General features: G+C 36.0%; 1 protein-coding gene across 1 annotated transcript in view; it reads right to left on the bottom strand.

Moving 5' to 3' along the window:
* LOC306850024 (mirror-image polydactyly gene 1 protein-like) overlaps window positions 1-16,975 on the bottom strand; it is a 68,770-nt gene that overhangs the window by 48,557 nt on the left and 3,238 nt on the right. Inside the window, exons 2-3 of the mRNA XM_079385438.1 lie at window positions 16,444-16,535; window positions 401-485 (exon numbers count right to left, since the gene is read on the bottom strand). Coding sequence (XP_079241564.1) covers window positions 401-485; window positions 16,444-16,489 — 131 coding nt within the window. The 5' untranslated portion in view covers window positions 16,490-16,535. The remainder of the gene's footprint in view (window positions 1-400; window positions 486-16,443; window positions 16,536-16,975) is intronic.

The following is a 16,975-nucleotide window of genomic DNA, read 5'->3' as shown; positions in this document are numbered from 1 at the left end:
CTTCCAAAATTCAGAATTCTAGTTCATTGCATTGCTTTGTCATAAATAATAACTTAAATACAAGTTTAAATCATAAACTGAGCCAGTTCAGTAGTGAAGTGCTTTAAAACAATTAACAAAATCTTTCATTGCATGCATTTTCTGCACAAACCTGTAACCAAATTACATTTGCATCGAACTAAAGATGAACAAACTAAACTAGCAGCTGATTTTTAAACATTGTAACACCGTTTTGGATTTAGAAAACACATCTCTGCAAAGATATCATTACAGCGTGTAATCATCGCCTGCAATGTACACTGATAAACATTTCGAACATATTAAAACCGTCCTTAATTGTAACATGTGGAAGAAAGCCATTGACAAACAGTGTAAAATGAGCCGAGGAAGGCATCTTTACCCAAGTTGTGGTGTGGTCTCTGAACAATGGTGCTTTACAGGGGACGGCAGCCTTTGTTTCAGTTCTTCATTGACTTTAGGATTATCTGGAAATATATAGAAGGGATATGATTAATTTCACTGCGGAAAAAAAAAATGCTTTTCATCACAGGCTCTAGCTCACTCCTTTTCCATTAGACTTAGAAAGGTTAGTATTAATTACAGCCTGTCAATATGATCTCGGGGTGCTTGGTGGAGAGCAATCTTTAATAACCTCTGGAGTAGAGGCAGCAAAACAAGACAGACGGCTTTTAATTTGCCGTGTGAAATTATGCTTTAAGACTTTGTCTTTATCTCATCCACTGTGTACCAGTGCTTTACCTCGCAGTTTATGGAGGACTAATGAACGCGGGCAATTAACAAAGCGTAATCCCACCATGCAATCGTTTTAATGCTTTTAGCTATCAGAAAAGTAAACAGCCATTTAATACAGCTCAAGCCATATCAGATCCTAGTCAGGAAGCGCCAATTAAAGCGTCATCTACTCAGGTGTAATTAAATAATGGTGGATAATTTCGTTCCGTGAACGGAAGCTAATTCATAAGCAAGCAACAAACAGACAGGAGGCAATTAGCAGGAACGCTGACATTCAGACGGCAGAGCCTGTTGATCGCTGGCGGTAGGAGCCGTGGTGGAGAGCTTCCCTCTAGTGGTGGAGCTTCTGAGACAAGAACTTCTTAACACAACACACACACCGGGGGCTTACAAACGTAAACACTTGCCATTTCAGTTCTGTCAACTGTAGGTGCTTTGCGGTGTCACATTTACAAACCAGAACGCGGAATGTCTTCAAGAAAGGGTCGGACTGAACCTGGAAAACACACAATGTGTTTCCTGGTCGGTTATTTTTTGGGAACCACTTTGCTTAGGAAAACCTTAATAGGTCACAAATGTCTTCTAAAGGATTCCCACTTCCCACACCACTAGGATTTTCAACATTGTACTTACTAATAGCAATTTCTAGCCAAAGCAATAATTTAGTTCAGTTTCCCTGAACACATGGTATTTTATTAATTCAAATGGCGTTTCTAATTGTACAAATGACCTAAAATTTCCAAAGCTCTTCTAGATTTAAAGACTTTGTACTTCACGAATCTCTGAAGCATTATCAATTTTCTGTGCTGAACTGCTCATTATGTCTACTTACTTCCCAAATCATTGGATTGACACATTTCATTTCCTGTGCTGATGTACACTACAGTTCAAAAATATTTGTTTTTGGAAGAAATTAATGGATGCATGAAATTGATGAAAAGTGACTATAAAAACATTTATGTTACAAAAGATTTCCATTTCAAATAAATGCTGTTCTTCTGAATCTTCTATTCATCAAAAAAAAAAAAGTTTCCATAAAAATCTTGAGCAGCAAATCAGCTTATTAGAATGATTTCTGAAGGATCACGTGACACTGAAAACCAGAGTAATGGCTGTAGAAAATTCAGCTTTGAATCACAGGAATAAATTACATTTTAAAATATAATAAAAAGAAAAATTTTAAATTGGAAAAAAGAAAAATCACAATATTACATATACATATATATATACACACATATATACACATACACATATATATATATATATATATATATACACAGATAGCGCACTATAGCACACTACAAAAGCACAAATGAACACAAAGCTAATAGATGTGGACTAAAAGAGTGTAGAACGTGTGTTATGTAGAACAGAGTGGTTTTGTTTTTTACTTAAAAGGAAAAGAACTGTTTTTAAGAACTGTTCACTAAAAGTCAAACTAAAGATGCACTCTATGGCATCGCTGTGAAAACCTTTTTTTAAGAGTGAAAAACCCAACTAGTTTAAATTCCCAGCATCCTTAATGATGGTACATGTAAAAACCACAGGACAAACAATGATCAGGTTCTTGGGAAAAGGAAACAAAGGTCATGAAAACGATAGAGGGGACAGCAGACAGCATGAGAGAAAGTTGGCAGAAGAGAGCTAAGAAGACATAAAAAGTGAGTGCTCTTGGGAGGTTGTGCGCGAGGCGGGTGGGGGTGACCCCTGGGGCAGATGCCAGTGGAACGTTATCCCCGCGCTGTAAGCCAGCACACACAGCTCACACCGCTCACACGCTATTCAGCTCAGACACAGTCAGGCGTGAACGGACAACTGGCTTTTTGTGCCAAACACCACAGGGCTCCATTAATCTCAGTGATAGACTCTGAGCGGGAGCTGGCCCCGCACACCGCACTTTCACAGAGAAAGAGAGGACGACGAGGATGAAAAAAGACTTTAAAGATAGTAGGTACGGCTAAGACGCCTGGTAATCCGTTAACACTAACAAGAGAAAGCAGCTTTGGAAAAGATAGAAAGGGGGGAAAAAAACAACGCAAAGCATACAATCCTGACCTTTTGATGTTCACGTAATTTTCGGGGAGACACGTTAAACAGTTCCCAGAAAAGAGCGCTTTACCAAATCAATTTGGGCCGATTCATTGATTGACACAGTTTCCTGAGAGAATCACCCCCAAGAAACTTAATGAAACTGATACTATCCAATAATCCGATATTGAAAAACAGGGAAGAGCTCGTTCTGGCTTAATGAAAGTTTGAATTGTGCCGAGTGCAATAGGAGGCCGATTTCTTTGCAGCTCCCGCTCCAGATGGTGAATTAGCATCGCATCTACATTTTCTACATAATATGCAGGAGTTTCATGATAGATTAATAAGCTATTAGCCTTGGTGCTCGCAGGGCAGTGACGAAAACTACATTCACGCCAAAGCTTGCAGAGTGTAACATGCTACAATGAAGCCAATAACCAGTCATTGTGGATAAACAGTGGCTCCACGGCTAGTTGAGGAGCTGATTCAAATCGAATCATAGTTTAATCGCCGTTTATTCCTCTGAATTAAATGCTCAAATAATTACATAAATCACAAACCTAATAGTTAAACAGTTAAAAGTACCAAAATTGGAATTAAAGGCCACTAATTGAATTAAAGTGTGTGATTTTTTTGAATGTTAAAATACTTTGTTTTATTCCAGCTTCATATCCAAAAGCTGTAAGATATTTATAAGTTGCCCAAAAAATATAAATATTAAGGCACACAGTAGCACTGTCTCAACCAATGGTGGTGCTTAAGGTGGGACTATCTGTTTGACTGGCCAATGGCAGACAGAAAGAGTTTTAGGGAAACCAGTTTGAAAACAGTTACATAAAAACATAATTAAATAAATAGTAAAAAAAAAAAAAAAACAGTTTGAAAACAGTTACATAAAAACATAAATAAATAGTAATAAAATAAATAAATAAATAAATAAAAAAAAAAAAAAAATAATAATAATAATAATATATATATATTCTTTTTTTAATTTTACTAGATTGTGGTAATTACAATGTGAAAATGTAAAAGCCTGTTAGAGCAATTTAAAGACATATCTGTCATATCATGTGAAAGAGATACACTAGAGGAAGCTTTTCAGATTTAACTATAATTTGCCTCAGATAATGTTGAATATTTCATCCATATTCGTTGACGGGGATAAAACGTGAGTAAATAACGAAACATTAATAGGTTAGAAGCCCGCACCAAATGTAAAAGACGGCTCAAATCTTACAAAAACAGCATTTGCCACTTAAAGCCACTTTATCCTTCCTTCAAACTTTTCTCATTTCAATTTGTCCTTTGCTGTCGCTCAGTGATCTTCATTTTCCCTGTCTTGTAGACTTTAAGCTAATTGCCTCGGTGGGCTACTTATTATTCATGTACAATTATTGCAGTGTAATGTCTTTAAATCCTTTTAAATGACCATTCATGCGTCGCATTCATTGAAAATGCCTTTGATGTCTGTCAAAGATGGAATTCTTCAAAAAGAAATGTCTAAGCCCAATTTCAATCGCTCGATGAGGGGGGTTTGGCGTTTCCCTCTAATATAAACTAAATTCCATTAATTTTTTAAGCTGCATTTAATGCATTTCCTCGGCAAAAAGTTTCCAGATTCTTCAGGCTGTCATTTGTATTCCAGCTGACTTTATGAATATTAATAACAGTGTTATCCTGATTAAACGGGCTTCATGCGAAATCCCCGTGAATCTACGAGCTCAGGATTCTCGTCTTACTGATTCTTTATGAATTTTGATACGGACATTAATGTGGAGAGAGTCTTAAAGCAGGTTTAATTGTACAGCATGCTTGTGCCTCAGAAGGAAAAAGGCAGACATGAATTGATTTGATATGGATAAACAGGCTCTTTTATATGGGGAGGTGCGCACAAGCACCTGGGTGCACCCCGCCGTGTAATTTGATTGTCACGGGCTGTCGTGAAGCTTTGAATGGTCTTGACTTTTCCTGGATCAAAAGATTTTATTGACTTGCTGACAGATATTAACAATAGAAACTGTTTTTGTCAATCAGTTACATGTGCTGTGAGCTGATTCTATCTCACTGGAGGGCTGGTATTTGTTTCCTTTTTCCATCTGTTAATGCCGATCAGTGAAAACTATTTCTGAATTAAAAAAATAAGTGAATGAACAGGAATAAAGACAAAACTACTTTTTTTTGAAAAGCTGTAAAAGTTAAACATTAAAAGCAAACTATATAAAGTCAGAGAGCACTACTGAAAATTATTCTATTATGATTTTTTTCTCATAAATAATTATAAATAAATACAAAAATTTATTATTTAATTATCAAATGCAATTAATGTCATATAAATTAATAATATTAAATAAATTAATTAATTTTAGCATGAAACAGCATAGCATTTGAGTCAAAAGTTGAACTGAAAAATTAACATATTTTGACAATGTCCTATTATTAGGCATGTTCCACTTGAGCTGATATAAACTCAATGTGGTCTCAGATATACAGTATAAATTAATAATAAAACAATTAATATAATAACTTACTATTTATTAATATTGTTTAATATTAATTTATTATTTATTTACAGGGTGTCAATCTTCCAATTTAGACCAAGATACTATACCAACTATAAGAGATTATTTATAACTCGGACAGTAAAAATTAAAGTGAACGATTCTTCAAATGGATGCTGAGATCAAAGTGAGGCTCTTCAACACATGTGGCACAAATAAACTTCGGACCAACACCAACTTTGTACCCTGATTTCATATTTAGCTGAAATGCCAAAAGAAAAAAAAAATGCATAAACAATTCTCAACTTCTGGTACTCCTAACTACAAATATTGATTGGATCAAGTAGATGATTAACCAATCCTGATGAAAGATAAAACTTGAGGGGGTTTAGAGCTTGTTGGATCTTCAGCAAACAAACCCACTCAAATAGACTATAAATCAAAAAGATTGTGTCCTACTTGGAAAGCTTACTTGTATTCAATTGCATCATCATTTTCAGCGACAAAAACAACATTTTAGAGGGAGATAAATCAAGTTTGAGACTTTGTTAAGCCATCCTAATTTTACTTGCGATGTGCATGACCTAAAATTGTTCTCTCCAAACATTCTTTTACCAGGTGGCTAGTTAAAAGAGTAGCTAATCAAAATAGAATAATAGAAAACCCCCAGGACCATCAATATCACTTCATTGAAGGTCTAAGATTACGCAGTCTCTCAAATGAAAGCATAATTCCTTGCATTACTTGAAAATTCTCTAGGTAGGCCTTATGTTTCTTAGATGATGGAGACGTCTAGCAGGGAGAGTGGGATCTGTGAAGCAGGACGGAGCGTCTTACCGGCGTAAGGCTCATTCTCAGAGCAGGCGCAGTGATAATTGAATTGAGCCTGTGGGAAATGAGCTAGCGCTAGTATCTCAGATCTCTCTGATGGATCCGTCCTCGGTGGTGTCTATCAGGCCACGATTCACTGATCCTCCTGCATTAGGATCCTCTACTAGGATGAGTGCCTCAATTTCCCCATATCCAGCTAATTTGGGTGCGAGAGACGCGTGAGCCACGCTAGGAGTAAAGAAAGCTCTTCCCCCACCCACAACTGCCTTTAAACAGGCCTGATTTGAATGAATAAAAGCAGGCAAAATGCCCCCTAAGATGTGCAATAGGATAAACCCTGAATGCTCTGCATTGTGTGTTTGATCCTGTCAATTATCAGTTATGACATGAGTGATATGAATCAAGCCAAATATAAATGCTTCACACAATGCAAATACTAATGCAATCACTAAATACACTTTAAAAAATTACAACTTGACGCAGTCAGACTAATACAGATAAACCTTAATTATCAACTAAACCAAGGTCAGAAAACCTTGCACAGACAATCTGATTAAGTCACATGACTCCTATGCTTAAAGTATATTAAGTATTTTATTGATATGTAATATCTACATCAAGACCATTTTGAATCCTATAATTCTGTGCTTTGTAATGGTGAATACAGCATTATTGCTATAAACTATGTTGGGAAATCAGAGTTGTATTGTTCATATCAAATGACACTTGACCTCCAACCTCACTCACCCATAATGCTGTTTTTGAATAAACTCTCTCTTGCACGTCCACCATCAATAATCTCTTAATTTATTCCTAAATTTAAAAATAAAAAAAGTTCACTACACTCAGTGCACAGTATTACATATTTGTACCAATACTTCTCTTAAGCATTAGTTTAACGCCAGTGCTTATATTATGCAGAAAATGATTTGTTTCAATCCACCTGGAGCAAATTTTGCCGCTTTTGACAGCTTGATTTGCTGACAAAGTCAGGTTGTCAGTTATTCACCAAAAATGTATTTTAAAAGGTCTGTATTTGTAAGCACTTAGACAAACAGCACATTTTATTTGAATTCTGCGATTCGATGTCAAGAGTGAATATTTCAGCGATTGGATAATTCCTCTGCTGAGTGTAACCTCAAAATTGGCTGTGTAAATATGGACTAAGCTGAGCTTTGCATTGGCTAACATTTGGGAGGGAGAACAGAGTTATTTAAGGATGAGCTTAATGCAGTCGATATGCGAGCAAAGGAAGATTTTGCTCATATTCCTAACACTGTTACACACAGTTTGGGAGCACAAAAAAAAATTCACGTTTTAATCAATGTCTAATGTCTAACTTTTTTTTAGATATACAAAGATATAGAAGATATAGAGAAGACAATCCTGATTCATTTACTTTCCTGCAGAGTCGTTCTAGGTCCTAGGTCATATAAAAATAATCATTTTATTTGTCACCACCTTTGCTCATGCTCATATCAAAACAAAATACTTCAACCGCATTCCTTTCCACATACGAGTTTAAAAGCTTTTGAACTCAGGTACAAAAACATAAGGAAAACAAAGCCTTATTGTGGCAAGAAAGATTGTGAAACTAGTGCAAGGTGGCGTCACCAGCCGTGAGACTGCTATTACTCACTGAAGAGACGCCAGACAGGAGAGAGGTAGGGCTCATGGAAAGAGTCAACTCAAGGTCAGCTGTCTTATGAAAGACATTCCGGCCAAGTGTTTCGCCTTCTCGACTCCATGTCGCTTCTATCGAAAGCTGTGCAAGTTTCGACTTACTATCTACGTACAGCAATTCTCTAATAAAAATGAACCGGTGGGAGTGCTTGTCTTTTGCTACTGTCTTCTTAGAATGAATAAGGTTGCTCTAAAAATAGCAATATTATTTAGCAATAAATACATGTTAAAAATTGTTTTATTTACTATAGGCTATACACAGTGCGCGTGGCACTCGCGGTGATTTCAGTATCTTCCATATCAATGAGGACATAAATACATGAACAATATCTCCAAAACTGATCCGAGAGTCACTTCACGAGCATTTTACCATTTCATTTGAGTAAAACTAGCGTCATATCATACACACACAGAACTGTAAAGGTATTCATGCCAACCCGTCAATAAAAAATAAAAGTTTGGTTTAACTTAAAGACATTGTGCCAGAAATAGGCTATATTACTATTATTTAGTAGAATGTACGTAATACTACTACTGTAAAAAAATTATACAAATTTATTTTTTTAAATAAATAAATCACAAAATATTTTTATTTTAATAGTAAATCCCCTTTATTTGTCAAAAATTGAAATATTTAATTTTCATTAATTAAAATATAAATTAAATCAATGTTTTATGCCTTCATCTGATAACCAGTAAAATTTAAATACACAACACAGAATTTCTGAGGGGGAAACACATTTCATAAGGCTACTGTAAGAATAAATAAAAATTGTTTGTATGCATTCAAATAATTAGACATGCTAAAACACAGAATTTGTTAACAATAAAACATAAGGTGAGAAAAAAATAAAACATTTCATACAGCCCTAAACATATCATTTTTGTTACACTTTTAATAAATTAATGTTAAATTGTATAAGTTTCATGATTTTAATTAATTAGACATGCTCTTTGTATAAAAAGTGAAAAAAGTGAAAGTGACGTAACATACGGCCAAGTATGGTGGCCCATACTGGGAATTTAACCCATCCAAAGTGCACACACACAGCAGTGAACACACACACACACCGTGAACACACACCCGGAGCAGTGGGCAGCCATTTATGCTGCAGCGCCCGGGGAGCAGTTGGGGGTTCGGTGCCTTGCTCAAGGGCACCTCAGTCGTGGTATTGAGGGTGGAGAGAGCACTGTATACGTTCACTCCCCCCACGTACTATTCCTGCCAGACCTGAGACTCGAACTCTCAACCTTTAGATTACGAGTCTTGCTCTCTAACCATTAGGCCACGACTTCCCTCTAATAACATTTAATGTGAGCATTAAAAAAAAGAATCCAGAAAAAAATTAAAACGGAAAAAAACGGAATCCAGAAAAAATAAAATGGAAAAAACTGAATTTAGAAAAAAAAATTAAAACGGAATTTGGGAAAAAATTTAATGGATTTCATAGGGCCCTATGAATGGCTGAAAAGGTTGCTTTGAACAATAGCATTGACTTAAATACAAAAAAAAAAAAAAAAAAAATGTATTAACCTACTATACATGTTGTATTTTGTATTGCAACACAATATCTATATATCGGCCATACCTGCATTTATTGTTAACTACTGACATGCTTATATTTATTGATTTTTTTACTCAAAATGATGCTGAAGTACATCATGGCTACCCACATTTTTGTGTTCAGCATAATCAATCAATCAATCACTGAGGTTTGGAACAACTTGAGGGTGATTAAATGATGACAGAATTTTCATTTTTGGGTTAAGTATCCCTTTTACTAGTCTCCTACAAAATACTATAGTAATATGAGCTAGTAATACCATATATTGAATAAATAAGACAATATTTGGCCTCTAATGTTATCATACTGCCAAATCAGTCATATCTGCTTGGCTTACAGACATACTAACAGAAATGTTAACCTTCAAAATGTAGTCATTCTCCATTAGAAAACCATATTTAGACACAGTAAAAGCTCCTTAGATTGTTTGCAAGAGATCTCATTAAATCATCACGGTTTAACAGCAGGAAAAAAGCTGTAGCGACTTGCTGTTTAGGTGGAAACTACATTTGCCATGGTCATTTTTTGTAAGGAGGAGACAAATGGCAATAAACCACTTTGATCATTCTAATGACAACACAAATACTCCAATAAATTCCCTAAGTGTCCATCATCAATGGAAAAACTTTCATATTAAGTCAAAATTTAACCCTGCTTTTTCAAAGCAACACTGAAAGGGCTACAAAATCCGCCGTGATTGCTGTGCATGTCACCTCAGCGCCCGGCGCTAAAACACACACATAGCTAGTGGTGCGAGGATCCTCAACAAACACATCTTCCTTTGTTCAGGAAATCCTTTCTCTAACACGAACTGCAAAGCTGAACTTTGGGCAATGCAGAAGCGTCAAATCCAAACACAGCTTTTCTCTTTTTTTTCACCCTCAAGGATGAGTGATGCTTGCCGTTTCGACCTGTCCTTCAAACAAACCGGCTTTAAACAGCGGGACACTGAAGTGAGAAAACACTCCAGGACATTCCAGGGTTCTTTTTCAACTGGAGAACATTGGGGAACAAACAAAGTTGATATAAATGTGTGATATTCGGATATGGCAGGCACTTGGGTGACGTCGGTGCCACTGTGGGACACATGCGGAGAGGCTTCTGGGAGGTATTGTGTGTTCAGGGATGTACATCACTGCAAATATTTACAGAGCAGCTGATGTACAATAGAGGAATCACATGACTGTCTCTTCCGAATACATGCTCACGTACATGTGCTTAGATCAAATCTACACCAATGATGCTCTTCTCTAAAGAACGAACAAGTTAAGAACTTAACAAGAGGACTATGCTTCACTAACCCACAGCTAGGCCCACATGAACTCTGTATTTCTGACCTTTTCTGAGCTGATTGTGATGGAAATTTACTCAGAGCTTTATACTCTTAAGGCCCGTTCACACCAAGGACAATAACAATAATGATAACGATAAAGATATAACAAATGACAGAGGAACAATATTGCAAGAATCATTTACAAAACATTTTTTTCCAGCTGATGAACGATTAAAAACAATGACAGCCAATCAGAATCCATCCTACTAAGCATTTAAAGCGACAGACGACATAATTGCAGCCTTCGTTGCAAACCAAAAACTGTAAACCATTTTTACATGGTTATTACATATCTATAGTTATTCTTCTATAGATATTTACCTGTATAGCGGCTAATGAATTAGAAGTCTTACATATTCAAAGAAAATAGCTTACTTCCGCATTGCAAAATAAGGTGGATACATGAACAAAGCTCATTTTTAAGTCATTTTTATTTTAATGACAGGCCAAAGCTTTTCAATCCTCTGCTCCCGCTCTCCTAATAAATTCTCCAACTCAAGTGCGAACCATCTACGCCCAGCATTTCTGGTTGTCGCAGGTCTGTCTAAACATTCCCGAAATACAAGTGTGTAAAAAAGCAGTAAAAATGCCACTCTGTGAAAGTGGCCCGTCATTGTTCGGCCAGCCTCCTTTGGGAGCGTGAATGTGTTGAAAAGCCGAGGGGAGGCCGGGGCAACAGGACCAGGCACTCCGTCCTCATTACCACTTGATGTTTGAACACAGGCCACAGGAGTGACCGTTTAAATTGCTCCCTGTTCAAACAGTTCCCAAGCATCTGTGGTTCACAGCAAAGTAAGCCTTGTTTGTTTTCCTCTCTGTTTCATGGGCCATCACTAGGTCGTCTGGAATCCTGCTCGCAACTGGGTGGTAGGAGCGTTAGCATCATATGAGTGTCAGTCCGAAACAGTACAGCACTTAAGAATTCATGTATCAGAGCTCCTGTGATGCTGATTTGAACCAAATTTTCTTATTATTATTTAGAACACACAAAAAAAACTTAGAAGGCTTAGAGTTAGGGGGCACTTTACTTATTGGGTTGCAAACAGTATATCATTTATTATAAGCCTAACAAGCTTCATGTCTGGATTCTTCATGTCTGGATATATGTCTGTTAAACTATTTTTATAATGATTTCAGCAGTTTCTATAAGTTTAAACAGTTTTGACTTGTGCAAGAGTGATAGAATCTTTAAGAGACTGTATACATTTTGTTTTTGTTTTTAAATCACAGAAAACAAATACACACAAATCTGGGTAATTTTTCTTCCCAAAAACAAAAGGAGAAAAAAAAGAAAATATATTATTTAAGAATAACATGACCAAATAAAAAATGTTGAGTGTAGAGACCACGAAACCTGTTTTTATGACCATTATTATTATTATTATTATTATAACTTATTTATCTATTTATTATTTATTTTTGCATTGTGATATTTTCATTACTGTCATTATGGTCAGGCAAAATAAAAAATGATATATAAAGTGTGAAGCATTTGTTTGTTATAAATCATTATATTTACTTAAATCTGCATAAATTAGAATATTATAAATATATGAAATTACTATAATATTATAAAAAAAATTCTAATATAAATAATAATAATAATAAAATAAAAAATGCTGATTTAAATGAGCTTTTTTTTTTCAAAGCATCATTATTTCCTGCCATAATAAATGAGCATGTAAAGAGAAACATAATGTGAATGACCAACAATAAATAAATAAAACGATGAAACATCCACGTTACATTAGAGAGAATCTGGGAATGTCAAAATGCAAGAAAATTCTAATGGACAATTCACCTTCATGCAAAATATATCATCTTATTTTATCTTTTGAAGAAAAATATGACCTGAACATGTTTTCATAAGGTTGACCCAAACATCCACAGAAAAAAACAAAAACAAAAACAAAAAAAAACTTCATTTCGAGATCCTTTCAAGAGATGCCAACCTCTCGTTGGGTTTTATAGCTCAGGATCTTTGTATGTTTGTGAGTGCGCTGGTCTTTCTGCTAGGTTTGTTTGGTTTCAGATCACAGTAACCAGGCTTCCACAGTTAAGCAGTGCCCATCCTAGGTCTATTCCTTAAACCAACACAGAGACACAAAAGAGGAGGACAGAGCCCTGAGGAATCCCTCTGTCACTGGCAGACCACCCACTTAGGGAGCAGACAAGCCTGTTACGCCACACGGCACTTCATTCTAGGGATTTTGAACTTCAATGGGACCCACAAGGAAGCCGAAGGGGTCGCCAACGCGCCTCCTGCTCTCCGTGAAGCCGAGCACAGCGGAGAGTGAGTGAGACGTGATATCAGGGTGGGTGGTGGTTGTCGGAAAAGCAGAGCAGGACCACACTATACTGCCGTAAGAAGAGCTGAGCTGATGGGACCAAACAGTTCGTTTACGTCTCCTGTCCGGACGGCCCACACATGGGGAGAGGGGCGTGACGGGTTATGTCAAAGGTCGATCCACCTGCTAAGAACAAAGCTTGTTGAGACTGCAGCCCTATTTCTGCTCTTGTCGGGAAGGCCAATTCAGCTCCATAGGAAACTTAGCGTGTTTGTTATGATGGACTTAGTGTGTGTACTTTGCATTTGGACTGCAAAAGGACAGTTTACCCATGCAAGAAAACAATCCACCGTCTCAGTTGTAATAACACGGCCCAGCCTACAGCAGTCCGCTTATCCCAAAGCACATCAGACAAATAAAATCAGCAGGGAAACAGACGCAAGAGAAACGCAGTCTCACAGGCGTGAAATTCGATTTGGGTTCAAAGATGTGCGGTCACTCTTATTTGGCTGTTCTGTGCCACTTTGAAAAACAATTGGAAAGTGTAGCAACTACCAGTATGGGATAGTCAATGGACGATATTGACATTTAAAGAGAACGGTGGTTGATGACTGATAAAATGATGCTATATAGCTGTATTTTACAATATAATTATGGCAAATAAAATGCATACAATTGCTGAAATGTAAATACTTATTTTGCACATTATATAGTCAAAATTCTCACAAAAAATACCAATTAAATCCAATGCTGTCGGTAGATCTTTTTTGTCTAATTGTTTTCCACACTATATACTCAAAATTCACAATAAACAAACCAAAGCTGTTGTGGATTTGACAAAGCAGCACCAAAGTTTTTTTGTTTTTTTTAACTGTCCAGGCTGGCATAGACATAGACATTAAAGAAAAATCTAAAAATGTCTAATGCCAGATATATATAGGCCAACTCTTACTATAATCATCTCGCATCCAATTCATTTGCAAAGTGAAAAAGAAATTGAGGCAGTTTAAAACATTTTAATATTTGGGAAATTTTTAACTATAATAAAGAACAATAAGTTAACAAAAAGCATGTGAAGTCTGCTGCAAAACAGCTAATTTAATGAAATTATATAAATGATTAAAAGGAATGTTATGATACATCCACAAATGATTTTTGATTGCACTGCATATTCAAAGGTTTAATAACTGAATCCGATAGTCCTTCTAAAGCAGCATCTGCTTACTGCCTATTTAATGACAATTATAAAACAATTCTGGTTCACTAATTTTGGACACGTATTTATTCAAACAGTATTGAATTTACTTTCCTTTTTCTATTAATCCAATTGTCTGTGTTCACTAAATGCAATTAAAGTTCTATGATTTACAACTTGCTTTCATTGGCAGAGTAAAAACAAACAAACAAACAATCAAAAAAACTTAGTGCACCGTGTCCCGATATGAATTTTTGGTTACAGAACTGCTTTCTAATAGCAATACAACACTCACAAATGCACTGTGCTGATATTGCTAATCAATCCTTATATATGTTCAAAACACCTTACTTTCAGAAATGAATCAGCAATGTGCTTGTCGTTTTAGAGGAACATGCACATTGTTATGTTGATGTCGGCTAACTGCCACTTGGATAGCTGTACACTCTTTATCTGTGGTGAAGGATAATAGCCTTAAACTAAACAAACATTCAAGCTGATTAAAGAGAGAATTGGGTGGGATCAATGCTTCATGCTTATCTGCCACCAAAAAGGAAGGAGATGGCTTTAATACAGGTGACTGCAATGCAAAACTTCACACAAAAAACCCCTACGGATAATATTAATGATCGTAAAACATAAGTTGCATGCGTGAGTGGCAGACACAATGTCTGTGCACCAAAAACACACAAACCCATAAAAATCAGGCATGCTGCCATATACCCAGAGGCGCATATACACACACGCTTGGCGTTTAAGATATCAGGATACATGCTAAGTAGATCCTGTTCCAGGTCTTGGCCTCCACCCATCACTAGGATGTAACGCTTTGGGTTGGGTTCTTCTACTGCAGGATGTGTCAGCACATCAGAGAAACAGCTAACCTGGCATTAACTCCGAAAAAACAAACACACGCAACGTAGAGGTGCTATGAAGGATCGAACCTCATCGGTGGCCTTTACCATGCACGTCGCTGTTTGACAGCGAGTGACTGAAGCTCCTATGAGGATCAGTGAAGCTCTCCAACTTATATATACATAGATTAGATCACACAGATGGAGACTAGACAGTGCCAATGCAAAGCATAAAATCAACCACTGTTACAATTAATATATGGAAAAAGTATCAAATTTCCTTCTGTATATACAGTAAACACACACACACTATTGTTCAAACATTTGGGGTCAGTAAGATTTTTTAATGTTTTTTAAGTACCTTATATTCACCACCAAGGATGGATTTATTTGATCAAAAATACAATAACCACGGTAATACTACAAAATATTATTACAACTTAAAATAACAGTTTTCTATTGTAATAAATTTTAAAGTGTGATTTATTCTTGCGATGCAAAGCTGAATTTTCAGCATCATTACTCCAGTCTTCAGTGTCACATGATCCTTCAGAAATCATTCTAATATGATCATTTAATTCTTAAGAAACAGTTCCTATTATTAATGTTGAAAACAATTTTGCTGCTTAATATATTCTGGAAACCATTATATGTTTTTCCCAGTATTCTTTTATAAACAGAAAGCTGTAAAGAACAGCATTTATTTAAAACGGAAATCTTTTTTAACATAATAAATGTATTTCCTGTTGCTTTTGATCAGTTTCATGCATACTTGCCAAAAAAAGATTACTTAGTTAAAAATAATCTTACCAAAACTTCACAAATCTTTGAACAATAATTTATACTATACAGAACATTGTACAAAGTTATGTGGACATTCATATGGATGCTAAAGAAATATGGTTTAAGACCAACAGGACTCAACAACAAAACCCAAAAGGTTCTTCAGATAGGGTACTATACTAATACTGTATTCCACAGTGGAGTTCCATGCAAATACCATGGTACATGAGTATTTAGTATCATGTTTTTCTCATCTTTTACCACAGGACTTTTAGTAAGAGGACTGCCTGTAATATGCAGGCTTTAATAAACCTTTATAGGTTTTTAAAAGTTGACATTACAGTTACATGCCATTCTTAGAACCCTCTGATATTTGACTGTTTTCAAAAGCCAATAAATACTAATTACAGTGTTTAAGGTTAAAACAATGAAGCACTGAAGACACTGTTCCTGAATATATGACATAAGAATGCCCTCTAGTGCTCATATTTAAGAATGCACTTTTCTGCAAAAGTGTGAATACTATATATTACCAAAAACAAAAACTTACCTTATCGATAACAAATAAAGCAAAAAATAAAAACAAAAACCCCTCTGTCAAATACAAAGGACAGCAATCTCTTCATACTCACCTTTGTACATATCAACCAGCGAATCCTTCAGTTCCTGTTTGTGCATCCATGACAGCTGATGCAGCTCCTCTTCACTCTCTGAGAAGCTTTCCCTTAAAACCAACAGAGGATACGTATCAATAACTTATTGCGGTTATTCTTCAATGCTAGTGCTTGAGCTCTAGCTCTCAGTGTGATTTAGACTAATCTCTTCTGCAATGTCCTCATGAGCTCAGGGCTCACATATCAAAAGCTGAGTGTGTGTATGACCAGCCCTACAATTACTTTCCTTTCTGCAAAAATATCAAAGTAGCTGCTACATACATAATGACTGGGATATTCCATATTACTCCAAAGCACAAGGGTGTGATATAGTAACCCTATTATGGTATGGGTTTGAATTTTTCTTAGCATGCAATTATTCATGCAGATGAGCTGGAAATCGGTAAAAATACCTGGCAGACCTTGCCAACCAGGACTGTGATGAAAACAGCCCTATGTGCAATCAAAACTCACGCAATGACAAATAAAATAAGCCTAATATAAAACCTAT

Source organism: Barbus barbus, assembly GCF_936440315.1.
Source record: "Barbus barbus genome assembly, chromosome: 30".
In the NCBI taxonomy this organism is placed as follows: domain Eukaryota; kingdom Metazoa; phylum Chordata; class Actinopteri; order Cypriniformes; family Cyprinidae; genus Barbus; species Barbus barbus.
This window is presented reverse-complemented; position numbering and strand designations above follow the sequence as displayed.